Below are 27695 nucleotides of genomic sequence, written 5' to 3'. Positions count from 1 at the left end.
ACATACACCAGATTCAGCTCAGCACATGATTATACAGGCCTTCCTGTGTTTTATCAGGTGTGTTTGTGCCAGAGCCAGGAGTTTGGGAACCTCATGCTACAGAAATGTTTTTTGGATTCACATTAATGTTTTTGCAGAAAAATGTTTTTGCAGGCACATCTGCTGTTACATGCCTTTGGGACACAGTCAGTACCCTGGGATGGTTTATTGAGGATCTCATTTCTTTTCTTTTTTTTTCTTCCCAACCATAAACAGTGTTTCAATCTTTCGTTCTGTTGCATCCAAACCCGATGAAACCAGAAACCTTAAACATGAAAATGTACAGTGAAGTTTTTATTTATTTTTATTTAAAAAAAAATTTTATTTTGGACATCTATCTATATTCTCTCTCTCTATCTCTCTCTCTCTCTCTCTCACTCTCTCTCTCTCTCTCTCTCTCTCTCTCTCTCTCTCTCTCTCTCTCCCTCTCCCTCTCCCTCTCCCTCTCCAGGTGAACATCATCCCCATTATTGCAAAAGCTGACACAATTTCCAAGAGCGAGCTGCACAAATTCAAGATCAAAATCATGAGTGAACTCGTGAGCAACGGTGTCCAGATCTACCAGTTCCCTACAGATGATGACGCAGTTGCAGAGATAAACTCTTCAATGAATGTAAGTCTTTTCACTGTACATACTGTTGAGGCGTTAAAGCTTCTATGTAAGCTGCAGTGTTTGAATTTCCAGGAATGGTTCCAATAACTAATCAAGATCAGTAACCACCAGTTAACTGATGCTGTCACTTTTCTTTATTTTCTGCCAAATTGGTTTAAGTGAAGTGACTTCAAGAAGATATGTCTGTATATATATGCTTCACCGTTCTTTTTTTGTGGGGAAACATCTACAGCTTGTTCTGCAGCTACAAACCTCCAAAGACAGTGGTTTATTTTTGAACATTACATTCACATTTACATAACTGCCAGCTGTTAAGCATGCTAAGAATACAGAGGTTTCTGAGAAATTAAGTAAATTAGGGTAAAAATATCTTGCCAATGTAATCTGACTACTTTAACCACAGTGTTTTCTAAGCATGCAATAGCTGCAATTGGGATCAATCTGTCTTTCAGACTTTTACACGTCTTCTAAAAGTAATCATTAGCCTGTGGTAGCATTTGAAAGCCTTAGAAATAGTAGTTATACCATCAAACGTTGATGTCTCCTTCTAGCCTCCTAGCATGGCATTAAGCATGTTAAAACAGTGGTGGTGGTGCAACACGAGCACAAAGAGAGTGGTTTAGATAGACGAGAGCCTAGTAAAAATGGTCTGATAGACTTTTACTGCCTTAGGCAGTCTTTTCAGACAGTCAAGTTTAAAAAAAAAAAAAAAAAAAAAAGCTCTGAAAGCACCGCATTTAGATTTCTTAATGTCAAATCACATGGTGTTTTCAAAAACGGTTATTTATGTCCTTTTTTATGATTTTCACATTTTAGAATTTGTGAAAAGTGAGTTAACGAGTGGAATGTCGTGTTAGTTTTACTGATTTGTCATTTGTATTTACGTTTTTATGCTGACCATACATTTGCTAATACTAGACTATAAAATAAGAGCCAGTGAAGTACTTAAGGTCAGTCCTAAAGCTGCTTTACATTTTTAGTTTATGTTTGGTTTTAGTCACATTAGCAGTTTTGACTGAGCTTTCCCTTTAAATATGCTACTGCTGCTGAACCTTTATTATAAACATCTGTGCTTTTACACGTCCCCCGTGGTCTTCGGGAATGTGTTCCTGAAAAGTAGACAGATACCAAGTTTATAAAAACTGCTATTTCCTTTCCTTACAGGCTCATCTACCGTTCGCTGTAGTGGGCAGTGTTGAGGAGGTCAAGGTGGGGAACAAGACAGTTAGGGCCAGGCAGTACCCCTGGGGAGTGGTCCAAGGTAAGCATTGCCACTACAAAGATGTCATGTAACCAAACGTGGTAGTAGAGCAACTCATTTGCGGTATTTGGCTGATGCTTTTCTCCAGAGTGGCTTGCAGTTTGAGCTTTTTATAGATGTAGGTGAATGTAGCATTGGGAGTCTTGTCCAAAGACACTATTAAAAAGGGGTTAATGGAGTTGCTTTTTTGCTATCGTAATCTATCATTTAATCCTATATTAAATTAGTTGTTAAAATGTATTAAATTAGTTATTAATTGACCTGTATTAGTCCTGAAATGGGGAAATTTCACCTCCACAATCTAACCCATCCATGCAGTGAAACACCACATACACACTAGTGAACACACACACTAGGGGGCAAGTGAGCACACTTTCCCGGAGCAGTGGGCAGCCCTATCTGCAGCACCTTGGGAGCTGTTGAGGGTTAGGTGCTTTGCTCAAGGGAACTCCAGCCCACGATGGCCCCCATTCATCTCTCACGTTTTATCATACATATGTTGTGTATAGTTATGTTGAGCCTATAGCATGTGTGCTGCATCCCTGTAACGTTACATCTAAAGAGTCAACACTGTTCTTGGTAGTGTTAACGTAACGTCTTTTACGGCGATAAACACAGCAAACAGTTCGGTCTGTGGCCGAAACGCAGCTGTTCTCAGGTCAGCTAACCAGTCACTGCTGATTGCGTAGTCACCTCGCTGTTTTTCCACATCATGAAACCCTTAATAATCTCCCACGGATCTTGGTATCCTCATGCTACCTACTAACATGATGGGCACTGATAAAAAAACAGCTTGAGGCAGTTGCAGATAGCAGTGGTTGCTAAGCAGTGATTGGAGGGCTGATAAAATAAGGCAGAGCATAATGATTTGGTTGGCTATAAAACAGCACTCAAAAAACAAGTCAAATGTCTTTAAATGTAGCTTAATAAACATTCCTTCTCTATTGAGTTGGGCAGACCTGAGTGGCTACCAAATTATCAGAATGGTGTTTCCACATCAAAAACATTGAATAGAGATGCATGAAAAAAAACATTCTCAAATTCCAGACCTTGTTGTCCCCATAGCTAGTATTAGGGGGGGGGGGGGTCTTTCCCCATGCCTTTCCCGGTGCACTGTGCTGATTATGATCCAGCACTACCACATGCCATAATGCCACATTTGCAGTTACAAATGACAGAAATCCTCCGAGTGCAGCGCTTGTTAGCAAAAATGTTTTTTTCCATCTGTCAGAGTTTTGTCAGTAGCTGGAGGCAGCACAACATTTGACAGTGGCGGCTGCCTCGTCATTCTTCATGCTGGAAAGAACATGCATTAATTGTGGCCGTCTATGTGGCCTATCTATATAACCGTCTATACTCTCCTGCTTTCCACAAGATTTTTAAGTGTATCCATGGTTTTTGGCCTGTTCAGGCAAAAGAGCATTTGTCAGACACTGATGTTGGATGAGAAGGCCTGACTTAAAATCCACATTCCAATTCATCCCAAAGGTGTTCACTGGAGTTCAGGTCAGGGCTCTTTGCTGGAGTTCCTTCACACCAGATTCGTCAAACCATGTCTTTATAGTGGACCACAAAAAGGCCTTCTCCAAACTGTTGCCACAAAGTTGTAAGCGTTTAATTATCTTAAATGTTTTGTATTATGTAGTGTTAATATTACCCTTCGGTGGAACTGAGAAACTGAGCCCACTCCCTGAAAAACATCCCTACAACATTTTCCCTCCTCCACCAAACTTGACTGTTGCCATGATGCATTTCAAAGATAATGTTCTACTGGCATCCCCCAACCCCAGATTTGATCATTAGACTGCCACAGTGAAATGTGATTAATCACGCCAGAGAATGTGTTTCCATTGCTCCAAAGTACAGTGGTGGCATGCTTTACACCACTCCGGTCACGCATAGTGATCTGAGCTACTCAGCCATGGATATCTACTTCATGAAGCTCTTGTTGCTCAGTTTTAGTGCTGATGTTGCTTCCAGAGGCAGCTTGGAACTCTGTAGTGAATGATGCAATAGTAAAGGTGCAACATTTCAGTCCTTGATAGCCCTGAATAAAATGGTCTGCTGCTTCATGGCTGAGCTGGTGTTGCTCCTAATTCTTCTATTTGAAAATTATAGCCCTTACAATTGTCTGGGGCAGATCTAACAGGACAGTAATTTCATTAAGTGACTTGCAAAGGTAGCATCCTATTACAGTGCCATGTTTAAAGTCAATGAGCTCTTCAGTATACCTCATTCTTCTGCCAGTGTTTGTCTGTGGAGGGGTGTCCTCATACGTTTGGCTGTATAATCTATATTAATCTATAATTAATATATTAATTTATAGTATCTACATTACTACTATCTGTATTACTGTTTGGTGGGTTAAATGTCTTCTTCATCAAATGTCCATTGATTATGGATTGACTATGTTCATCATTTCAGAATGCACTGCCCCCCCCCCACCCCACCCCCATTTGTTTCCGTCTCCCTGAGGAGACTTTGGGGTTATTTTTATAGTGGCTCTCGTGTGAAAACGATCTCGTCCACCCCAGCGCCGATAAAGTCTGCTGGGTGGGAGTTAATTATGTCATGTTCACTGGGCTGCTAAAAGTGCCGGCTGAGGAAAGGTCGTGTTGTGAGCTGTTCATTATTTCCCTTTTAATTGGTTAGTCTGCAACACCAAAGAGACTCCTAGAGTGTTCACTAGAGGAAGGATCAACAGACTGTAACTACAGTATGCAGCTTGTAGCTGTAAAGTAAAACTGGCTTGGTACCGCTTCTCAAAGCACTGTGACCGATTGATTTCAGTATTTCAGAAGTTTCAGTATGAGGGAAGCACACTGGGGAGACAGTGAGATGCTGTTTTTCTTAGCTAATGGTATTTTCCCATGAATCCTGTGATTTTGCCATAGGTACTGTGATTATTCAAGCTTATTTTCCTAGTTTAAACTAAGTGCTTGTTAGGGCTATCCTTGTATAAGCAATCTATTGATCTACTGAATGATTTTTTTTTTCTAGAAAATGTTCATTTTTGCAAATGTATTGAGAAGATAAATTTTGATTGTTAGGTTTTAATCAGGTGTAATCGAGTAATCTGGATATCCCTTCTTACTGTCAGGGAATCTTTGGTGTAAAACAGAATGCACAGAGCACTATGCTATGCAATCGCTGTCTGCAAACCATTCAGTATGGTGATATGATGAATAGGAGACTGCTGGTATTTCTTCCCTGTCTGCTGTTTTTAGCTTGTGTGTTCGGAGAGGGTGTTTTTTGTTTTTTTTTTTTCTTTTTTTTTCTCCCCAGCTACAAAGACTCATTCCCCCAGAGGCCTTTTAGTCAGAGATCAACAAATGGCTCCCAGGGCCTCTGCTTAGGGATGTGACTGGAGCGGCTGTTCCATTTCAGGCGTCATGTCTTTTTCTGCTCATATTTTGTGCACGTATCATGTGATACTCAGGCTTAAATAAACAACATGCGCTGCTTTACGTTTTTTCAGTGTGTTAATGATCTGTTGCTTATTACTAACACTAACTAACAGTCCTTAATGGCTTGTTCTTCACCAAAAAATGGCAAACACTCCTGGTCTGAGCTACAAACATAGTACAGTGCAGTAAGCACTTGCATGGGTACTTGAGCACCTGGTTAACTGTTTGAAATGTCATTATTTGAAATATTGAAATACAGTGAGAAAAATAAGTATTTGAACACCCTGCGAATTTGCAAGTTCTCCCACTTAGAAATCATTTAGGGGTCTGAAATTTTCATCTTGGGTGCATGTCCACTTTGAGAGACATAATCTAAGTATTTGAACACACAGGGTGTACTTATACTTATTTGCCTCACTGTAACTGTTTGCACTTATTTTGTTGTTGTTGTTGTTGTTTTTTTATTCCCCGTGGTTAACCATTTATTTGTTTATTAACATGGTACGAAAAGGTTTTAACTCGCTGCAGCAAGAGTGTCCACCAGCAAAACTACATGATTCTGTATTAATTTTATTGCAGCTCTAATCGGTTTCACCTGATTCTTGTACTTGGATGCTCCTGAATGCTGAATGAAATAAATCAGGTGTTTTAAATTAGAAGTTTATAAACAATTAACAGTTCAATGCACTGGAATGTTAACAACAAAGAGAGTGAAATTGGTGTGGGGGGGGTCTTTTTTTTTTGCAATGTAGAGATGTATAATCACATTTCTTTTTACTAAGGTTTTGTAAGGTGGAACAAACAAACAAAAAAAAAAAAAAAACAGTAAAGCCACAAAAAATCCTTTCAAAAACAATAAAAACTGTTATCTTTGTAATGAAACTTGCAGCTAGTCAGTGTTCTTTAAGTTCTGACGATACCCACAGTATGCTCAGAAAAGCATGTTCTGATATAAATTAACACAGTAGCCATAAATATCTTCATATTGCCCAGCCTAAAGTGAGGGCTTTCCCATATAATACATTAGGGTAAGAGTGCATCACTGCAAAGCAATGTAATGTGTTTGATGAGCCTCTTGTGGCCAGTTGTGCTCATTGATTTGACTTTTTATAAAATATTTTTAGTAAAATTGTTAAATTGTTTTTGAAACAAAAAAAATTACTATTTGCTTTAATGCGTTTAGCAACTATCTAAATATGTAGGAGCTGAGGAAAGCAGTAATAGCCATAGTAATTTCTGCAGTCTTGCTTTAGTTCTACCACAGCATATTGTGCAGTTCAAAATGGCCAAAACTGCTTTCTCCCATTTAGAGAGTTGATTTGACTAATGAGTTGCTCCCTGGCTTTGCAGTGTGGGTGTTATACAGTTACTTTGAGTGGGAATTCATTTACAAAACAGTTTCCCCTCAGGAAACATGGGTAAAAAGATCTTTGATGTCCATTTACTGATCTGCAGGCTGATTTTAAGTTGCCATAAAGTTGTGAGAAGTTTTCCCAAGCCTGCAGTTTGACAGAAGGCGTTTCCCAGCTGGGTCAGACACATTTCATAATCTCCCAACTGCTTTCCACAGCTTCACTCCCTTTTCTTTGGAAGGGATTGTACTATGGGTTGTAAAGGGGGCTTGATATTTCACTTCTTTGAGTTTGACTTCTGTACTGAGTTGTTTACTCCTCCTCCTTGTGAAAGTGACTGACAAAATGAAATGTTATGGAGGTATCCCCATTTTATTCCCCGTCACAATTGCTTCCCACGAAAATGCTTCTTTCTTGGAGCTATATTGCAAAGTGCGAGACCAGAACTGCATCCTGAACTGCTCCCCACGTTGACTAAATGATGGTACCGAAATATCTGAATGGTCTTTTCTTAATGCCCAACTTTCCATGGGGTTAAAAAACAAACTCTTGGATCACGTTTGTTTCCATGAAACCTTTTGTTCAAAACCTACTTTTGCTAGCTCAGTCTGGTCTTTTTAACCCAGTTGGCCCCAAAACGTCCACTTTATTGAAGTTCCCATGTTAATAAAGAAAATTACATGTTAAGTCTAATAAAACAGGGATTTACTTGCATGTTTCTGGAGATCTGTCTTCCTGCAGAGCTCAGTTCTTTTTTTATGATCAAACACACTTGCTAGTGAATATCTCTTGGTGGGTCTCCCTACTTTCTCCAAGTGTGGTTGATCAATGTTGGAACCAAATTGGGCAGAGTAGTTGATCCCTAGAAGTCAGCTGGCCACGAAGCATGAGCAGAATTCAGCCACCATTAGACAGTCTGACCAATGACTAAGTGCCTGATGTATGTGCAAGGCCTAGACATTAAAGAGAGCAGCTTGGAGTTTATTGTAGCTGCTCTCACACGTCTGGTTTGCCTTTGTCTGCTCCTGAATTTGTGATGGCATTAGTCCAGCTGTAGGAATGCAGAACAGGATGGAGCGCTGATAGTTTAAATGGATGTTTTCATTCCTGCGCCGTCATCTCCTCATCAGAAAATGTGTTATGCCGCCCACTCACTCTCCTACAAAAAGCAAAATGCTCCCTACATTGCAAACAGGCATATGCTTGTGCATTTTGGAGGCTGGGGTTTTATTTTTGGTACTATTTTTGATACTGAAATATACTCAGAACAGGACATACTGTAAATTCTGCATTACTTTAGATTAGGGACGATGTTGTTGGCTGATGCAGATTTCCAATACTTGTGTACATATGTCAGTATCAATGCCGATACTTACAAGTATACAAAATGCAGAAATTGGGACTGCATGAACTTGGATGAGCATCACAGAAAAACAGAGTTACAAATGCAGTAATATGAATAAAATGCTGTCATTTTAGCACAGCAGTCCAGCATTCCCTTAAGCGTTCTGGTCTTCTGAAGTAACAAATAAATCTGCCAATACTAATAAGATTCCAATATCATCACTGCAATACAATTAGTACTGCATGAAAAGTGGGCGCTTCTGGGTAAATTACGTGTTTTTGTAAATTTTTTTAAAATCTCCTTTGCTTAAGAAGTTAATTTTGGGAAAATTGTCAATACAGCTATTTTGGGTGCCTACCCTGCAATATGTGCCGTGAACATTAAATAACGGATTAGACTAACGTATGCTTGTTTTATACCAGAAATTGGGTGGAATTGTGGCAAATTGAATGTTTTACAGCTTCCGTGTATTTATTTATTTATTTTTGGGTTACACCAGTCACTTTCAAGTGGCCAACAGATTTATCGGAGTGTATTTTGTTTCTAGAGACAAAACAATTAACAAAGAAGCATTCTTTCTACACTACTCATATTAATAATGTTTGCCACTAAAATTAACATTTTTTTATTATTAAATCAATTCATTTTCACAAATTTTTAACACAAATGTTATCGCTGGCCCACTATGGACCATGATCTGGGTTGATCTCAAGGTTCAGACATTCAGTAACAGTAAAGCCACAAAGTTCCCATGTGTGCTGGATTAGCATCAGTGTGCGGTCAGGCAGAATTATATTGATTTTTGTGTGTGTGTTTGTAGTGGAGAACGAGAGCCACTGTGACTTTGTGAAGCTGCGGGAGATGCTGATTCGTGTGAACATGGAGGACCTACGGGAGCAGACTCACGCCCGGCACTATGAGCTCTACAGACGCTGCAAACTTGAAGAGATGGGCTTTAAAGACACAGACCCTGACAGCCAGCCATTCAGGTAGACCACTGCACTCAGAGCTGCACCTTGTGATAATCCAGTTCTGATCCTGATGTGCTGATCCTTTTTCTAAGAGCTTTGTAATGTTGAGCATGTGTCAAAACAGAGTCTGATATTTGGGTTTTTGTAGATAATAATCTTTTATGTGCATGTTTAAACATGCTAGCATTGCCAGTATAATGGGATGCACTGGAACAGCCTCATATGGGCCTTAGGCCACCATGTCCGTTCCCTTGCATCACTAGAAGGGTATAAACCCTTGGACGGTGTAGCAGAGGAAGTGTTCTCTGGAGTGATGGAGCGCCATCCAATTTGTGATGAGTTGGAGTGGTGTCCATCATAAGTACCTGACCTCACTAATGCTCTCGTGTCTGAATGCAATCATATCCTTATAACAGTGTTCCCGCATCTAGTGTAAAGCCTTTTCAGAAGAGTAGAGAGTGGGCTCCCGAGTGGTGCAACTGTCTAGGCATTGGCCTTGTCATCAGGAGATCACAAGTTCGATCCCTGGTGATGCTGCAGCCGTTCGTAGCCGGGAGTCCAAGAGAGCACAATTGACCTCGGTCTCTCTGGGTGGATAGGATGGCCCCCCTTCTCCTCCCATCACTCAGTGCGATGCTAGTCAGCGCAGGTGTCTGGTAGCTGACGTAACAGATGGTGGTTGGCGCTTTCCTCCAAGCATGTTCAGCTGCATGAAGTTCAGCAAAGATGTGATGGAGCTTCACAGGTCTCGGAGGAAGCCTGTGCTAGCCTTCCCCTTCCTAACATTGGTAGTATTGTGTGATTGGGGAAGTCCTAACTAGCGAGTGGAATTGGAAACGACTAAATTGGGGAAAAAATTGGGGTTAAAAAAAAAAAGAAGAAGAGTAGAGGCTGTTAATGCAGCAAAAGAGGCCAAACTTCTTATTTATAACCTTGGTGTCAGAAGAAACACAGGATGAGCAGATACACACATTTGACATACTTAAATATGCTGTTTGCCCACAGCTAGTTTAACCATTTTTGATGAAAGTTGTCTATTTTAGCCGCGTTGGAGACCCTGGCAGATATTAGATAAAATAAAATAAAAATTGTTTTCCACTTTAAAGTATTTCCATACTGCAGACATTTGGAGTGCTTGTTTACTTCTGAAAACATATCTCACTGCTGCAAGTTGTTGATCATGTTGGTCCTAGCAACAATCAATAGTTGCCTACTGCTAATTGACAGTGTCAGGTGCCATTCCACTGATTTTGATTAATGTTGGAGAGAAAACTGCAGGGTGTTGTAAGGCAAATATTACCCAAAGATTTAGTTTTTTCACTACTGTTTTACCATAGTCATTACTACAGATAAAATTCATGTGTAGGTTCGCTGCTGGTTACAGATGGTAAATAAAATGGCCATATTTATGTTGTTAACAAAACAACTCTAGATTGGACCATTTCACATTAAAGTGAATTACTTTGTTTACATTGCAATGATTATATTATGCACAAATGTTAAAAAATTGTGAAATTCTAAAGCACAATAGAAAATAATCATAACAAAGGATCAGAATTTGATCAGACTTTCACGTTGTTTGATGCTTCAGGCATCGCCAAGTTCCCCTCTCACTCTGATTAAACACCAGCTCCATGTGTCTAAACTCTCACTTTAAATTTTACCAGAAAAAGTTCAGATCAGCATATGAGGACGATACAGCGAGTTTGAACCTGATGTGTTTGTGATTGCTCTTTAGTCTACAGGAGACCTACGAGGCCAAGAGAAAGGAGTTCCTGGGTGATCTGCAGCGTAAAGAGGAGGAGATGAGGCAGATGTTCGTCAACAAAGTGAAGGAGACAGAGGCGGAGCTGAAGGAAAAGGAGAGAGAGGTAAATAGTGTGGTTTTTGTTTCTTTTTTTTTTCTTTTGTTTTAAAACCGTAGCATTAATAATCATCTAATCTTAACCTTAATTCAAAACCTAATTCCAATCCTGGTCCTGGACCATAAGCCTAACTTTAAAAGAGGATGAAATGATGTATAATATATATTTATGCATACGTTTTTAATTGATAAGAAGTCCTCTTTTACTTTGTTGTAACTGTACACTCTTATTTGAAAATATATTTATATATTTAAAAATATGCTATTCTCCAGGACTGAAATCTGAGAACCATGCAGTTGATTGTTTGTTAATAATCTGAGAGCATGATGACCAGATAAACAGGCTCTACAACAGTTTATTTTAGTATGTGTGTATGTACACTCACACTCACCGGCCACTTTATTAGGTACAATTGCTTGTTAACACAAATAGCTAATCGGCCGATCACACGGCCGCAACTCAGTGCATTTAGGCATGTAGAGTTGGTCAAGACAACTTGCTGAAGTGTAGACCGAGCATCAGAATGGCGAAGAAAGGTGATTTAAGTGTCTTTGAACATTGCATGGTCTGAGTATTTCAGAAACTGCTGATCTACTAGGATTTTCACACACAGCCATCTCTAGGGTTTACAGAGAATGGTCGGAAAAAGAGAAAGTATCCAGTGAGCGGTCAGTTGTGTGGAAGAAAATGCCTTGTTGATGTGAGAGGTCAGGGGAGAATGGGCAGACTGGTTCAAGATGATAGAAAGGCAACAGTAACTCGAATAACCAACCAAAATCTCTGAGGAATGTTTCCAACACCTTGTTGAAAGTATGCCACGAAGAATTATGGCAGTTCTGAAGGCAAAAGGGGGTCAAACCTTTTACTAGCAAGGTGTACCTAATAAAGCGGCCTGTGTGTGTGTGTGTGTGTGTGTGTGTGTGTGTGTGTGTGTGTGTGTGTATAAATAAACACACACATATATACATATACATACACACACACACACACACACACACACACACACACACATATATATATATATATATATATATATATATATATATATATATATATATATATATATATATATATATATATATATATATATAAAATATGTGTGTGTGTGTGTATGTAATGTATGTATGTCTGTGCTTGTAGCAGCCACTGTAAATCCAAACTTCCATTTTAGTGCTTACTATAAACCCTGGACTTCCTCCACACCCCTGCAACCGCATGTTTTCTGAATGCGGGTCACGTATCATCTCGCCTCAGTCCACTGAAATCCCTGGTTGGAATGCTGATGCCGGAGTGAAGTTGTGTGTTATCTGACTTCTGATCTGGCTCTTTCTCTTGTAGCTCCATGATAAGTTTGAGCAGCTAAAGCGCATGCACCAGGATGAGAAAAGGAAGGTGGAGGAGAAGAGGAAGGACCTGGAGGAAGAGATCAACGCCTTCAACACGAGGAAAGTGGCTGCTGAGACACTGTCCCTCTCACAGCCGCTTAAGAAGGACAAGGACAGGAAGAAGTAAGTGGTTCTTCTTCTCTCCTAACGTCTCTATTGCCCGTGTGTTATTTTGTTTTCTCTATGGTTGAATTACACATTTTATGCACTTTACATATTTACCCCCTTACTTGTATGTATACAAAGGGATGAAAATTCAGATCAAATTTACTTTGACTAGCTGTGCTTGTTAGAGTCAGGACTAAGCACGTAACTGCATTGCACACATTGGCCATTATATGTAGCTCCGTCTTGTTGGTGTACTGTTAGAGATTGTAGTCCATCAGTTGTAGGGATGTTACAGTACAACATATCATATTGCATCAAATTGTGAATTCTTTTGTATCATATCATATTGTGACTAGACATGTTAGCATGAGGCTGGTGTGTTATCTTGGGGCTAATGTATTAGCTTGTGGCTAGAGCGTTAAATTGGGACATAAACCAAAATATTTGTTTAAAATATGGAATTTTTACAATGTTGAATGTGCTAATAAGCTTAAAATTAAAACAAAAATATATCCCAATTCAACCCAACATTTTTAGCCACTTCTTCTTATTTTTACTGTACTAAATGTATCGAACTAAGACTCCAGTGTATCGTATCAAATTTTATAAATCATTACCTTGCTAAATTGTTGATCCAAAGTTTGTCCAAAGTTGGCTGTCCTCTAGATTTTTATCAGTGGTTGTTTCTGACCACAGAGCTGGGTATTTATTGGAGTGCAGGACCACCCTTAACCACTCTTCAGCATCACCAGTGCAGTGTACCTGATACACTCATACCTGTACCACACACACTACCATGTCAGTATCACTGCTGTGCTGAGAATCGTCCACCACCCAAATCACGTTTGAACAAAAGAACCTCTGGTTAGAACGAGGGCTGGGCAATATTTATCGTTATCATGATACAATAGTAACAATATGGTATCTTGTACTGTGGATAACGTCAGTACTTCTAGACCACAAAACACCTGCATGCTTCCTTACAAAGTGAGCCTAAATAGTCTTGTTCAATTGAATTTAGTGCAGCGCAGTGAGTGTGACATGTTGACATAAATAATCATTTTAACTCAGTTTTGATTTTTTAAATTGTGGTACAGGTTCTTTTTTTGTCCATTCTTAAAGTATGGTGTTATTGTTATTATTATTATTATTATTATTATTATTATTATTATTATTATTATTATTATTATTATTATTTTGTTTTCCCATGTTGTCCAACCCTAGATAGAGGTCAGTTGACAAATTGTGCATAATACAGACCACAGAGTCTTTAAATGTACACCTAATGACGTTTAATTGGGGTGGAGCTCATAAAGTGGCCAGTGAGTGGAAGTGCAGGGTAGACTGAATACCCATAATGTGCAGATTATGCAAGAATGGGATCGAAGAAGACCTGAAGAGGAATGTCTGTTTATTCAGCTTTACTGAGTAATATAAACCTGCATATCAGCGTAAAAAGCTTAAAGATTGTGATAAGTGTTACTGTTTGTGAGCTCTTGGTCAGCTGGTTTAAAACAATACAAATGTTTGTCTGCTTGTTTTCTGATTTTCCTCAGGAATAGGATAACATGGGTGGGTATTCAATATGGTATTGTGTCACTTTCTACACGTTTAGTTGGTGTGAAAGGCGTCTTTCTTGTGCCTTAACAGTGGAAGCGGTGTATTTTGGTTATGCAGCACCATCTTGTGGTGATGAATGTCGTCTGCATCAGTGCTGTTTATCTTAAGGGGGGCTTCTATTTCAGAATCTAAGCAGAATGTAAAGAATTCTGTTTCTGTAGAATTTAAGTAAATAATTAAACCAGGTCAATCAGGGGAGTTTGATGTGAAATGGTTCATTTTAGAGAAACTTGTAGTCAGAATTGTTCACGATGATGGAGTCTGAAGAGTTGCCTCTAAAAGCTCCCTCACAGAATCCATTTCAATTTTTTATCAGTCAGTTTTAACATGATCAGAATATAAAAGCTCAAAAGATGCATGTCAGTTAAGTGGCTGTTTGCATAGTAAGTAAAATGCATATGTTTGAGTTGCAGACCTTGCAACCCCATTTCCTATCATTACCATTATAAAAAAAATCAGAGGCAGTAACTTTCTATACAGGATCCCTTTCACACCAAACTACCCTGAATAACTTTTACGTTACGTAGACATTTTATATGCTGAATTAGATCCACCACTAAACAGACGTATCAGTGATCACTATTAATCACAGCTGATGAACAGGCTAAAGAAAAGAGAGGCTGTTGTTGTAAAATTACAAAATACACCTGTATGGTGTGTGTGATCCTGATGAAGTGGCCAGTGAGTGTATATTAAAGGGCCCATATCATGGATAAATGTTTTTCCCTCACTTCTTTAAATGAGAGAATTTAATGAAGCATATGAACACTTAAGTTTTAAAACGTTCACTCTCCAGACAACCTGTACAGTCATTTGTATTGGGCAGTGCTGGTCAAATTACACGTTTTGTTGATTTTCTTAGTGAAAGTAGGTTATTACATCCTCCATACAGAACACAGTCCTGCACATTTTAATGCACAAGTACTGTTTATTTGCTGAATTTAACATATTGGGAAAAATAAACTGTATAATGTGGCCTGTGCAAAAGTTACGGTACATTTTATGTTATGTTGTTTTGTCCCAACATGTTAAACTCAATGCAAATAAATAGAAACTGTGCACAAAAATATACAGAAACATGGCATAGTTAAATGTGCAGAGAATGTTTTTACTTATATCACTTGTAAAATCAACTAAATTAATTTGACCAGGGTTTCAAACGTGCATACGGCTGTATATTGGAACTAAACTATAAAACAGCCTGTTTTAAATTAGTTGCTTTTATAATGACTAGAAAACCAACCAACATCCACATCTGTCAGCCTATTCAGTCTACAGAAGTTGAGCCTTGAGAAGTTGAGTCTATTCACACTGAGGAGAATGAGGTTATGAGGAGAATTTCCTGAAAGCTTGGGCTGCTTTTCGAATGAGGCTTTATTCACAGTGAATAGGGATCTGAACCGAGATTGTTTACATGCATTACATCTTAAAGTCACAGTACAAAAATATCTTGTTTATTTTTAGGGGATAAAGATGTTGCAAAATTGTCATGTAAAAATGAGTTTAGTCATGAAGCTGTATAAGTGGACCTCAAGGGAAAAATAAAATACAAGAAAAATGTAGAATATGGTCCATTAATTTAGTTTTTAAAAGGTGATATTGCTGTGGATCAGGGTTTCTCAACCACTGGGCCATCGCCCACAAGTGGGCCTTGAAACACCTTCTGGTGGTCCTCAGGCCAATACTGAGAGGGTGCCAGTGGTCCATACTGTGCCTGCGTTGGCAGTTTGCCATAAAATAAGAATTGACTTAAAGACAAAGGGTATAAAATATTGCCAAACAGAAAACAATATTAATTGTCCTGTGAAAACAGTGCACAGTTTGATTTCTTGTGTGCCTTCAAGCTTGCTAGTGGCAAACAACTGGGCCTTGAGGAGAAGGTTGAGAACCCCTGCCATAGACAGTGGGCCAAATCTTATTTCTTTCACAAAAAATATAAATACGTTGGCGCACTCTTGTGGTGTGATGTGGAACTTGCAGTTGACACACATCCATTCAAGAATTATATGCAGCCCAGAAAAATAGTGAGCTATCTGAACTAAATCATATTCATACACGTTTGGGATGCTTTCAGTTATGCATGAGTCCACTCCACCTTTCATTTAGTTTCTTTTTGTCATTCATTTTGTTGTTTTTGTCCTTTGTTTTCCCTTTCAGTTAATTTATGAGCACAACATCGCAGATCGACCACGGACTTGTCTTCCATCATCATAGCGACGTCAGCATTTGTCCGTTTCTTTCTTTTTCTTTCTGTCTTTCTTTCTTTTTTTTCGTTGTTTTCTGGCATTTCCCTCATTGACGTTGTAAATGGACCAAAGGCACTGCTGGGGACCTCAGACACAGAGCTGCGTAATGAGGACTGACATTCCAATTTGTTGCCTCTCACCAACAGTTTTCCCTTTTGATAGGACCATTCAGGTTATCATCTTCTTTTGAAATATTTTTATACAAATGTTTTCCCCTTATTGTATTTTGGGTAGTCTTTGTTTATTTTTTCACTTTTGATTTCTCACTGAAGAAAGCAAGACAAATTCATGGTTCCAGTGTGCTAAAATTGTTTTTATGGACAGCTAGCCAACCTTCTCAGGCCAAGTTAATGTGTAAGCAGAACCCGCTTCCCTTGCCATAATGTACAGTAGTAATTAATACCTGAGCCACCATTTTACAGCATAGCAATAACGACAAGAGCATGTCTGTGTAAACCAGTATGCAAACATAAACCTATATGGGTACAACCAAATAAACCAGTCTTAAATCTATGTTAATTATTTTTTTGGAGGGGTGCTGTTTTTATAATAACTCAAAACCTGTTTTTTGCATATTTTAGTAGCTTTGTTGAAATGATGACATGCAAAGTATGATGTTTTGGTATTAAATGTATGGTGTTTAGCTTGAAATATTATTATTATTATTATTATTATAAAGTGCAAGAGATGTTAATCGCCATAAATAATCAAGCCATAAAAATAAGAACGAGAGATGTCTTATTATGTAAACGTATGCAACATTTCTAAACAAGAATCAACATCTTAAGAGGAGAAAAGTCATTGTATTCCCCTGATACTGAAAATAAACTGAAACAATCCCTTGTTGTCCTGGAATGGATTCACATGCTGCTTTGAGCATATGAAACCTGGGATGGGTCTCACAAAGCCGGATTTAACTGTAAAGCCACACTATGTAAGATTTGGGAGTTTGGTGGAAATATTCGATTACAATGTACAGAAGAACATTTTGTAATGACAGTTGTGCTTCAGGCTTGATGAAGGACGTGTCTTCCAAGAATGTGAGTAAATTATTTGCTATTGTCTTATCAGTGTTATGTTGATTTTGCATTTGCGACCTAAACATCGAGCTATACAGATCTTCTTTTTGAGACAATGTGTGTGATGTAAACACAAATATGTATTCTGTGATGTGAAAACTGCCGTGACATTCGATTCAACACCACCTTGGCGATAACCAAAGCTTGAGTGTCTAAACTTGAGTTAATGGACAAAGTTGTGAGAAGTTAACTGCAAATAACTTTGGATTTATTGAATCTTTACTGAAACTTAGTAAGGAACCCTGTTGAAGTTGAACAAGCTTCTTGACACCCCTCAACATTTAGAAAAACTGCATTCATTTTCCCAGCCTGTTTTTCTCTCTTCACCATTGCTTATCTTGGTGCATGTTTTGATTAGGTGCTTAAATAATTTCGTTCCCACTGCGCCCAGCTATTACTGCTTTAGATCCTTTTAAGAAAAACAAGAGTAATTCTCTTTTTAATGTGATTGTTAAAAGCACATTTAGTTATTCATGTTCAGTGTCAAGCACGAGCTGTGCTGTCATTTCCTTGTTGGAAGGATAATTTAAGGGTATAAAAAAAACATCATAAAAGTCCCGTGTAAGTAGAAGCGACAAGTGACAAGTTCCTTCTTTTAAACTGCTGTTCTGACATCAGCACGTTGGAGCGTCCTGGTACAGCTGAGCTTGGTTATTACTGAAGGTACAGAAGTAGTGTGCAGAGCAGTGGCTGGTTTTTGTAATGTCAGTAGTGCCTGAGTGGACAGGCCTTAAAAATCAAAAAGCTTAACATAAATATAACACAAACAAAGCAATGCTTATTCTGTTTCTACTGGCTGCTTTGCAAGATGATATCTAGCCAGATAAAATCATGTAAAATCAAGTATGTTCCAGCCACACATCCCAGTGTTTTAAGTATGAAACTCCTTAGCAGTGCCTATTTTGCTAGCAGTGTTGTATATGAACATTTGTTCATTCTAGCTTAAGCAGTCATGGACATTGGCACCTTGCAACAGACGTTCAAGCAGCATATTGTTAACTTTGGATGCTGTAGTTTGTAGCAGAGGCCAATGTTTGTGCTACAGTCATGAACTTTAAAAGAGACACTTTTGTCATCGCTACATCTGCTGTACAAATATACATTTTTGCATCCTGCAGTGGTTCTACAGCTGTCGCTGGAGACATCCTTCTGATAATATGGCCTTGAAAGTCAGAGTAGGTGTGTTTTTATTTATTGATTGATTGATTGATTGATTTGATTGTGGTGGTGGGGGGTTTATTTTGTTAGTGTGAATGCAGAAGGCAACTGTATATCTGTGGTAACTGTTTAAATCATCATTGGTCCATTATCTTCACTGTAAATGACAGAAATGAATCATCAGACGAGGAGCTAAAAGCTACATTTATACATAACCTCAGCTTGGTCTCTTTTCTCTGGCTGAGTGACAGTGAAGGAGACAGCAGGAGGGAGAGAGTGGGCAAGTGTCACGCTTATCTAAAGTTAGCTAGCTAATACACAATACTAGCTCAGTTGTCCTGGTGTGGAGTCGCTTTTTCTTGATGGGAAAGAACGCCTGACATTAACTCCACAGATAAGTATTTAGAAATGTCTTGAGAACCGAATCACTGGACCCTAAGATCTGCGGGGTCTTCAGCAGTAGCCCATGATTGTTGGCAGTAGATATTATTGGCAGGATTATAGACAGTGTGTACAGTGGAAAGTGTCCTGTGCATATAAAGTGAAATATAATCATCTCATGACATTCAAGCCTGCATTATTTAAAAGTCTCTCGTGAAAAATGACTGAGTGAGAACAAGACTCACTTGAGGAAGAGATAATTGAGCACCGGTACTTAATCAGAAAATGGCACGTGTGCCCAAAGTGGACTGTCTATGATGGTGAGAGCAGATCATCTAGGATTTTATGTCTAGCTAGAGTGGGAGTTGGTGGCCGTTTTAGAGAAGCTTGGCCTTGTGTACAAAGGCAGTGGTACCCGGGCGCAAGAGAAGGAAGCAAAGAGACGTGAGGAAGAGAGATGAAGTAGAAGAATGAGGGGGAAAAAAGCAGAACACGTGGCTAAGGAGGATGAAAAGGTGTGGGTGATCCCTTTTAAAATAATCCAGGCTTGTGTTTTTTACATATCACCATCAATCCAGAGGCACAGGACGGAGGCCCAGCATTAGTGTGAGCCACAGGGATATATTGAGGTTCCCAGCTAAATGGTAAAGATGTGCACTAATTTAACCCCAAACCATCATTTTTATCAGGATTTAAACCAACAACCTCCTGAGTACAGAGGCATAGTTCATAGCAGTGAGCCACAGGGCTTCACAACCAAGTCTGGCTCTTTTTTTTGGACAATTATCTTTTAGGTACCCCAGATTGGCAACTCCACACATTCATTAGTAATCTAGTTTGTTAATAAAGAGAACTTCATCTGTGTTGATCCGGATCCGGGTGATCTCAGAATGCTTTAAAATGGTACTTGCAGATGTTAAAGTGTAAGAATTATTTTTTTTCCTGGGGGAGGACATCCATGGACTTCCTTGAGCAGTGGTTCCTCATGACCCTCCAGCCGGTTTACATTTTTCCTTCATCTGTGTTGTGAGTTCGGTTGGAGCAAAAATGTGGACCGCTTGGGGGCCCTGAGGACAGATTGAAGTTTTTGCTTTGTTTAGGAAGTCATGGGCTTTATTTTTTCATGCTTATGGTAAATGACTTCATCTTATACTTACCCTAACTAGCAACCAGCTTGTTTCCACAAGTTAAATTTGTCTGGTCAGATCAAGTATGTAGAAACTTTAATCAAATGAAATGTGAGTCCTCAGGCTTCTAATAGTTTTAATTAAATGTGACAGCTAAAAAAAAAAAAAATTTAAATAAAAAATGTCATCATCTTATAGCTTTAATCCAATGGAGTTTAGCTGAGGATCTGCCAGCGCTCACACTTGCAGCTGTTGACAAGAATTTAGTCAGACAGGGAGAGGCTGTTTTCTTTTGGAAAGGCGCTGTGCGTTTTGAGCCAAGTTTGTTCCCCCTTGTCAGGGGGCATACAACCGCAGTGTTTCCTGACAGAGTGCTAGCTGTGTTCTTATCTTCATGTACACGAATAGTACAGTTCTCACATTCTAAAACCGACATGGTAGTAGGGGAGAGGGGGTATAGAGAGGGGATTTTGGCTAAAATGTTGAAGTATTTAGGCAAGATTAATGTTTAAAAAGCAACCAAAACTTCGCTGTTACAAATGAAAACATCAACTTTGTTTAGAACGTCTACTGCTTGAGAATGATTTTGCCGAAAGCAGCAAATCTAAATGTTACATGAGATTAATTGTAGCAGGCAGGTGGGCTAGTTCTAATAAGTGCTAAAAGGCCTGCCAAAAACATCATTCAATTCAATTCCATGTTGTTTGAACCAGATGAGATTTCCATCCTAAATACATACAAAATATCTGTCGAACATTTTCATTTTGCTCACAAAGTAGAACACGTACGAGCACAATAAAACTTTTTTTTTCCATCACAATATTTTAAAAAAATATTTGCATAAAAACTTCCAGAAAATAACTGCTTTGACTGTATATGGAGTATGGACCTACTTTGCATGCTTTGGGAAGCTTAAGTTAACCAGCATATTAAAACTAACCCCACCATTTGGAGGCTGTATTTTAGCCTGGCCAGCTCTCCCTACGAGATCTTTACATGCAAAAGAGTCCAAAAGTCTTAGACATCATTGAATAATTTGGTAGCTTTTCATTTAAACCTAGAAATAAAAAGTTGTAGAATCTTTTAAACAATGAAAAGTTGTGACATGAAATCCTTCCGTTGAAAACACGTTCTGGTGACTCAGGTGAATTTTGATTGACCGTTTAGAGGCTTTTGCAGAAACATATGGAGTCCATGCCAGCTTGAGCATTAAAGTGAAAGGGGGACACATTAAATACGAAGACAGTTCATGTAAATATTCAAAGATGTTATGATTAGTGATGAAAACCTTTGTGTTAATTTTAAAGGAATGCAAAATAGAAGCAATGTCTCCAGCGGTCTCAGATGTTGGGACCCCACTGTACTTTTAAATTGTACTAAGATTAAAATAATAATAAAATACACCAGTAATCAAGAAAAACTATGCAAAAAGTTACTATTATGGTATAAAATAGTCTTCAGGGTGAATGTTGAGAAATATCGGTCCAATTGCTGTCAGAATTCACAGATGAAGTTGCTATAGGAAGGTGAGATCATCAGAAGCATGTTCTACTTGAACTTTGTTTACCTTATCTGCAAAAGTATGGCTGCAAAAGCAGATCACATGATCAACTGTTTCACTGAAATCAGTTTATTAAAAAATTAAAAAGTGGAATCAGGTGTGCTTCTGTGTATTTGAAATGAAAACCTGCAGCAGACCTTCATCTTTGTGGATAGGGCTGGACACCCCAGGTCTACTTAAATATCTGTTTATTTTACCCCATGTGAGTTTGTACTCTACTCTCCCCAAACACATGGTTAAAAACACAAACACAAAAAAAATCCCAAAACACAATGTTACTTTTTTTAATTTAAGAAAGTCATTTAATTCAAGAAAATGTCATTTGTTAAAAAAAAAAGTTCCCAGCTTTATTTGAGTGACAACTGAATATTAGATGTCTAGCTGCCTTAGAGAGAACATTTGGAAACAAACAGAATTTTGGTCTTAAAATAACCATGTAGTAACATGACTACTCTGCAACACAATGGACTGGCTTCACAGCCTGGTCTGGTAAGGTCTGTAAATCAGTGCTGCCAAACAGAAAGCTTATTCATACGAAGAAAAAATGTCACTGACTTCTTTCACTATATATCACATGAAAAAAACACTTTACACAATCCCAAAATGCAAATACTAACAGAACTGCATAAGGCATCAACCGTTTGTGAAATTAAAGACCGTATCACACTGCACTTTCTGCATCATACCATGATGTAAATCATTTGTATAAAAGACGTATAAAGTAGCTTTAGTATAAACCAAAAGAAGAATGACAGACAAATATGCTAGTTATATTAAAAAAAAAAGAAAGACATGTATATCTCAAAAGTGCTGAATAAGGTGATTACTGTATGTCAGTAAAAGCAAAGTGCCTCTGTTGGAACAACGCTTATTAGCGTAGAAGGGGCTGGAGAGGTGGGCAAGGTAAGACCTTAGCTTGAAGAGGACCTTTCAGATCCCCCGGTCCACTTACTTCCACTTCCATTGGCGAGACTTCATTGTAAAGACAGCCAAAGCCATCATAGAAGTCGTCCACCTCCCAGCCACGGTTTCCCCCTTTCCACTTCCTGGCCCGGTCACCTCTCCTCCTATCTGTTTCTCCACTGTCCTCGTAGGCTCTGAGCGTCAGGTCAGTGGTGTGCAAGATGTACACTGCATTGGTCGGTAAGGAAAGCTCGAGACTGCTGAGGTATTCGTCCACCGTCTCCCGGCAACAAATGAACTCTGTGCTCTCGATCTAAGGGGGGAACCCAAAACGCTGCCGTGAGCAGAGAGAACAGTAGGCAAGTCTAAGCTTTGATCAATGCAGTTTTGAGACATGAACAGACTGCTAAAGGGGAAAGTGTAGACGTGCAGAAGCACAAACACCTTTAAATCCTGAGAAAAGCGTATTAAAGAAGTTCCACATGCTCTCTGGATCAGAATGTTGGTGTAAATCTTTTGAACTACGGAACTACTACGGAAACCTAGTCTAACTGAACTGGCTGTTCTGGAGGAAAGAATAAGATACAAGTAAAAAGGGTCAACAAAACTTGCATTAGAGCGGTTTCCATTTACCCCGAATATAGCTGAGCAGAAATGTATGGTGTTCACTGTTGGTGTCTTCAGTTTTGCACTAAAGATGTGAGGCCAATGTAGCTAAAAAGTAATGGAAGCTTTCTGATCAGCTTCACCCCTAATTACCTCACAGTTAAGCCAAACGGTGAGTTGTTAAATAAACCACATAAATTTGAGATTACTAAACAACTACCTGTGGGACGAGGTAAGCATGTGACGATTTAGGCCTGGATGATAATCTCAGTGTACAAACTTCCTTTATTCTTAGATTAGTCTCTTAGCTCCACTGCAAAAGTCATGAAGCAAACTTCAGAAACCATGTTACGACTAAAGGAAAATATGGCGGAAACTTGATTTTTTTGCTAGACTATCACAAGAAAAAAGCAAAAGTCAAGAGTACCACCAACAAGATCAGTGGTGTGACCATGTCCAGCTTCACAGCTCTTGCATACCTGTGCTTTCCTCAGCAGGTCGGAAAAAAACGAGAACCAGTCAGGCATGAGCCTCTCCAACTCCAAAGTGATGATGGCCAAAGCCAACGTGGAGCCCTTGAACTGCCAGAGCTGGTGGCAGGCCATACAGTGCTGCACCTGCCTGGTCCACAATGATGCTTGGAAGCAAGGTCTCTTCTGAGCGGCGGCCAGGGCTAGGTGGGGACGAGCGGACACCAACAGGCCGTGGAACTGCAAAAACATCCAGCGTCAGAACATCCAACGGAACAGAGACTCATAGCCACTGTCAACTTGTCACCAACTTTCAATAATTCAAAAATGGAGGATGAAGGTTCTTTCTTCTTATTCTCTTGTTCTGCTGTTTCTGTGATGTCCCCCTTTGTGATTGGGGCGTGAAACCCTGTTTTTAAGATGTTTCGTGTTCATTAGTCTCCCTGCCATTAAACACAAACTTCAAAAAAAAAAAAAAAAAAAAGGAGAGACTTGTGGCTCCGTTCGCCTAAGAGCCAAGGTTCATGGTTCAATGGTTCAAGTCAGTGGTCCGATTTGATACGTAGAGCTATAAAGCATTTTTCTTTCTGTCGTACGCAGGATATTTGGTTAACATGCACATTTTGTATGTTAAACTCCTTGAGAAAAAAAAAGCCATGTTTGACAGGAATGATGTGTGCCGTGTTTACAGATACTAGAGTGACTTATAAATTACATGAGGATAGTATTGTAGTCCTGTAACATTTTCTTTGAGCATAGTTCCAACACAAGAATGATAGAGTAGTTAAATCATCTCATAAGACAAGACGTTTCACATTATTTTTGTTTTGTTTTGTTTTTACAGGAATGTATTTACAAGACAGCAAGATGTTCAATATTTATTTGAAAAGATTTAAGGAAATTTATTTTTCTATGCTAGTAGATATTTTTTCATTTCATAAGCAATTAGTATATTTCATGGTTCCAAGTATTACAGACAAGAGAACAAGTCTATATACAAATCCCATTTATTTGTTTTCTTTACAGTCCAAATATAGATTTTTTTTTTTTTTCAGGAAGATTTCTTTTAAATGAAGAGGGTCTTTTAACAGAGTGTTTTACCAAGCATTTCTGGAAAGTGACTGGCTTTCTAAAGTGTGCCAAAGCAGCTTGTCCTACGTTAGCCGCAAGAGCAAAAATATCAAATACAAACCACCTCTGTTCCAAATTTTGCTTCTTCAGAATCAGCAATGAATACTGATGAGCTCAAAGCCTCAGCCAAATCGACACATTCATTTTGCATGATATTTCAAACGAATGGCACAGCAAAGACAAGGCTTTACTTTTTATCCCTTTGGGGCATTAATCCTGTTTAAGAAACTATATTTATATGAAAAGGCAAAGACCAAGTATCTTTTTAAAATGCATTCCTCTTAAGCTGGGTCATCTATCTGCTTTGCTGACTCGGTACAAGCCAGATCAGTGCCTTGGCAAAATGTACGTCACATTTAACTCCCACTGCTCCAGTCCTAGCTTTGCGCCAAATGACCGAATGCAAAAGCACCTGTGGCCATCAATCCTTACTGGCTCAGGACCAGCCATGCCCAACCAATGCACAATTTGAAGGACCAAGACTCCATTTTGGTAATGTTTGCAATAGCCATGTTAAAAGAAGAGGTTCGATGTTCTTGTGTCGTACCATTGTGTTTAGTCTGAACTGAGGAAAACAAATGAGGGGAAAATGTGTCAGCTGTTACTTACGATGTAAACAAAGTCGACTGGTGTTGCGGTGTACAGGTCCCAGTGCAGCTTATCAAGGATGATCCTTTCCATGCGAAGAATCTCTGCTGTTGAAAAGTTGCATCCGCTCTGCGCCAGAAGGTCTTTAACCGACGCAATCACCTGTGATGACAAATATCAATGAAGAAATAAAAAATTAATCTATTAAACCGCAAAAAGCATTTCCATTTTTTAAAAAACGTTTTCACCACACTTCAACCCACAACACTGTTCTGACATTTTGCTACAGTGAATTGAAGAAAAACTTTACCTCATCTTCCTCATTGATTTTTGCAGCAAGTATCAGTGAGGTGATGGCCATGCACTTGAGGTATTTTGACTGGGCCTTCAAATAAAAAGTTCTTAATTAAAAACTTAAACTATCACACATTTCTGTGAGAAGAAATGCAGCCAGCACTCACCTTCACGGTTGCCAGCAATCTGTTAAGGACACAGACTCCCAAAGCAAATGTCTCGGAACCAAACTTAAACATCTCACTCATTTCACGCAACCATATGACCATCTCCTGGTACAGAGATGGAGCAATGTCAGACCCCTGTAATAATAAACAATCAATTAATGAAAAAAGGGAACTTCTACCAGTTCTGCATGTTCAGAAGACATAGTTTCTGCATTACCTGTATGCATCCACCTTTGAGAATGGGTGCTCTCCAAAGCCGCATCTCTCTCGCCAGGTTGTCCCTCAACAGCCTCTCCAGCCGCTGGTTCTCCTCTGAGCCACAGTACTTCATGGGGATTGTGGCCTCCAGGCTCTTCTGCTGGCAGGAACACCTGGAAAAGATTAGAGTTGTATAATCCAGTCTTTCCCATGACGAGATTCAATTTCAGTTCATAAAGCGAAGATTCGATATACATGAGTTTTTCAAATGACACTACATTTCCTCTCAGTACTGTATGTTCCATGCATCCACTAAACTCACTTTACATTTTCATTTCAGGTAGTGCTGGATGATCTATTGTCTACAGCGGTACACCGTATACAGTTTTAGAAATATTGTTATCAATACATTTGATAAATAATTAGCATTACCTCCATATCCCTGCTGCCAAGCAGTTTAGTTTATCTGTAGCGTTTTACAGTGGTATGTAATCTCCTCCGCAGAGAACACACCTCTGCACATTTTAATCCACAATTACTGTTTATTTGCTGAATTTATCATTGGAATAACAAAGTATAGCCTGTGTAAAAGTTATGGCACACTTTTTTCAATAAATCTGTGATGCCATATTTAAGTGTTCTCTGTAGATTCATTTAGCATAGAGCAGCTACACCAGCATTCAGGACATTCTCACCAACTTCATAAAGGCAGATTTCAATATTTGGCACGGTGATGTATTCAGAAAGTATTGTGATAATAAATCTTACAAATATCATCCAGCACCTCCTTTCAGTTCACAAAACACTTAAATAATAAAAAAAGACTTAAGATGACCTAAAAACAATGGGCAGGGAGATGGACACTCTCCCAAAAGACCTAAACTCATACTACCGTAAACTAAAGATTTCTATTTTGCTGTATACTTCCAAACTAATCTATATGTTCACCTCTTCTATGATAATCTACAATATGTTCTTATAGTAATACGTAACATTTTAGTATCTTGTACTGTTTATAACTTACAACAAGACAATTATATGAATCCTACTGAAATTCAAGATCAGAGATCTTTTTTTTCAGTAGGTTCATTTTTTTGTAACTGCCCTTAAACCAAATCATCAGTTTCATACTGACGAATATCATGTTCTCCTGAGAATCAATACATCGATCGATCGGTACTGTTAGTCAGTGACATTGTCTCTGAACCGCGCTGCACGTAGTTTGCGTAGTTATCTGCTAAACCAGACTGACCAGCTGACCAGACTGGCCAGCAGGCTCGAGGAGTCCAGCGTTTCTCCCAGTCGGTTCGAAATCATTTGCTGCTGGATAAAGATGAAAACCCTGAAAACCGCCACTAGTGGACTACAACAGGGGAAACAGTACAACAGTAATTTATACGTCGTAAACAACGCATATTAAGCGGGGCTGAAGTTGGCTTCCTATTCGCCAGGTTCTTATTCCAAAATTTCCCTTCCACCTTAAATGCAGCGGCAGTTACATTCCGGCGCCTCAAGAGTTTAAGGTGGAACGGGAATATTTGAATAAGACGCCAACTTCAGCTCCGTGCACACTAACCTCACATTCGATCATGTCTCTCCGTCTATCTGTGGTTGGTACATCCGCTAACAAGGCATCAAACTATCGAGGCAGCTTCGCTCGTTTGCAAAGGACGGACTAGATGTGGACTAACTTTAATCCACCCGCTGAGAAAACAACAGATGAAATATCGAACAAGACTCCGCTGCATAGTAACATTAGAGGGCTACGACGTTGCTGCATCAGTTGATCCGTGGACGGATCTAGGGCGAAATAAATGGGC

The 27695-nt window shown here is 39.1% G+C and overlaps 2 protein-coding genes across 4 annotated transcripts in view; one reads left to right on the top strand and one right to left on the bottom strand.

The window, feature by feature from the left end:
- The window catches only part of sept8a (septin 8a), a 45019-nt gene extending 21010 nt beyond the window's left edge, over positions 1 to 24009 (top strand). The window contains exons 5-10 of one of the 3 annotated variants that reach the window (XM_037545832.1): positions 491 to 652; positions 1817 to 1913; positions 8838 to 9006; positions 10727 to 10859; positions 12192 to 12361; positions 23522 to 24009. In XM_037545832.1, coding sequence (XP_037401729.1) covers positions 491 to 652; positions 1817 to 1913; positions 8838 to 9006; positions 10727 to 10859; positions 12192 to 12361; positions 23522 to 23687 — 897 coding nt within the window. In that variant the 3' untranslated portion in view covers positions 23688 to 24009. Of the gene's footprint in view, positions 1 to 490; positions 653 to 1816; positions 1914 to 8837; positions 9007 to 10726; positions 10860 to 12191; positions 12362 to 16123; positions 17277 to 23521 lie in introns of those variants that run through there. The other 2 variants (XM_017701136.2, XM_017701137.2) reach the window with 2 other exon arrangements.
- A 1066-nt stretch (positions 24010 to 25075) lies between these two features.
- ccni2 (cyclin I family, member 2) overlaps positions 25076 to 27695 on the bottom strand; it is a 3007-nt gene continuing 387 nt past the window's right edge. The window contains exons 2-5 of the mRNA XM_017701138.2: positions 25895 to 26048; positions 25678 to 25812; positions 25527 to 25601; positions 25076 to 25378 (exon numbers count right to left, since the gene is read on the bottom strand). Coding sequence (XP_017556627.1) covers positions 25223 to 25378; positions 25527 to 25601; positions 25678 to 25812; positions 25895 to 26008 — 480 coding nt within the window. The 5' untranslated portion in view covers positions 26009 to 26048 and the 3' untranslated portion in view covers positions 25076 to 25222. The remainder of the gene's footprint in view (positions 25379 to 25526; positions 25602 to 25677; positions 25813 to 25894; positions 26049 to 27695) is intronic.

Source organism: Pygocentrus nattereri, chromosome 16 (assembly GCF_015220715.1).
Source record: "Pygocentrus nattereri isolate fPygNat1 chromosome 16, fPygNat1.pri, whole genome shotgun sequence".
NCBI lineage: Eukaryota > Metazoa > Chordata > Actinopteri > Characiformes > Serrasalmidae > Pygocentrus > Pygocentrus nattereri.
The sequence above is the reverse complement of the archived record's forward strand: the minus strand, read 5'-3'. Positions and strand labels throughout refer to the sequence as shown.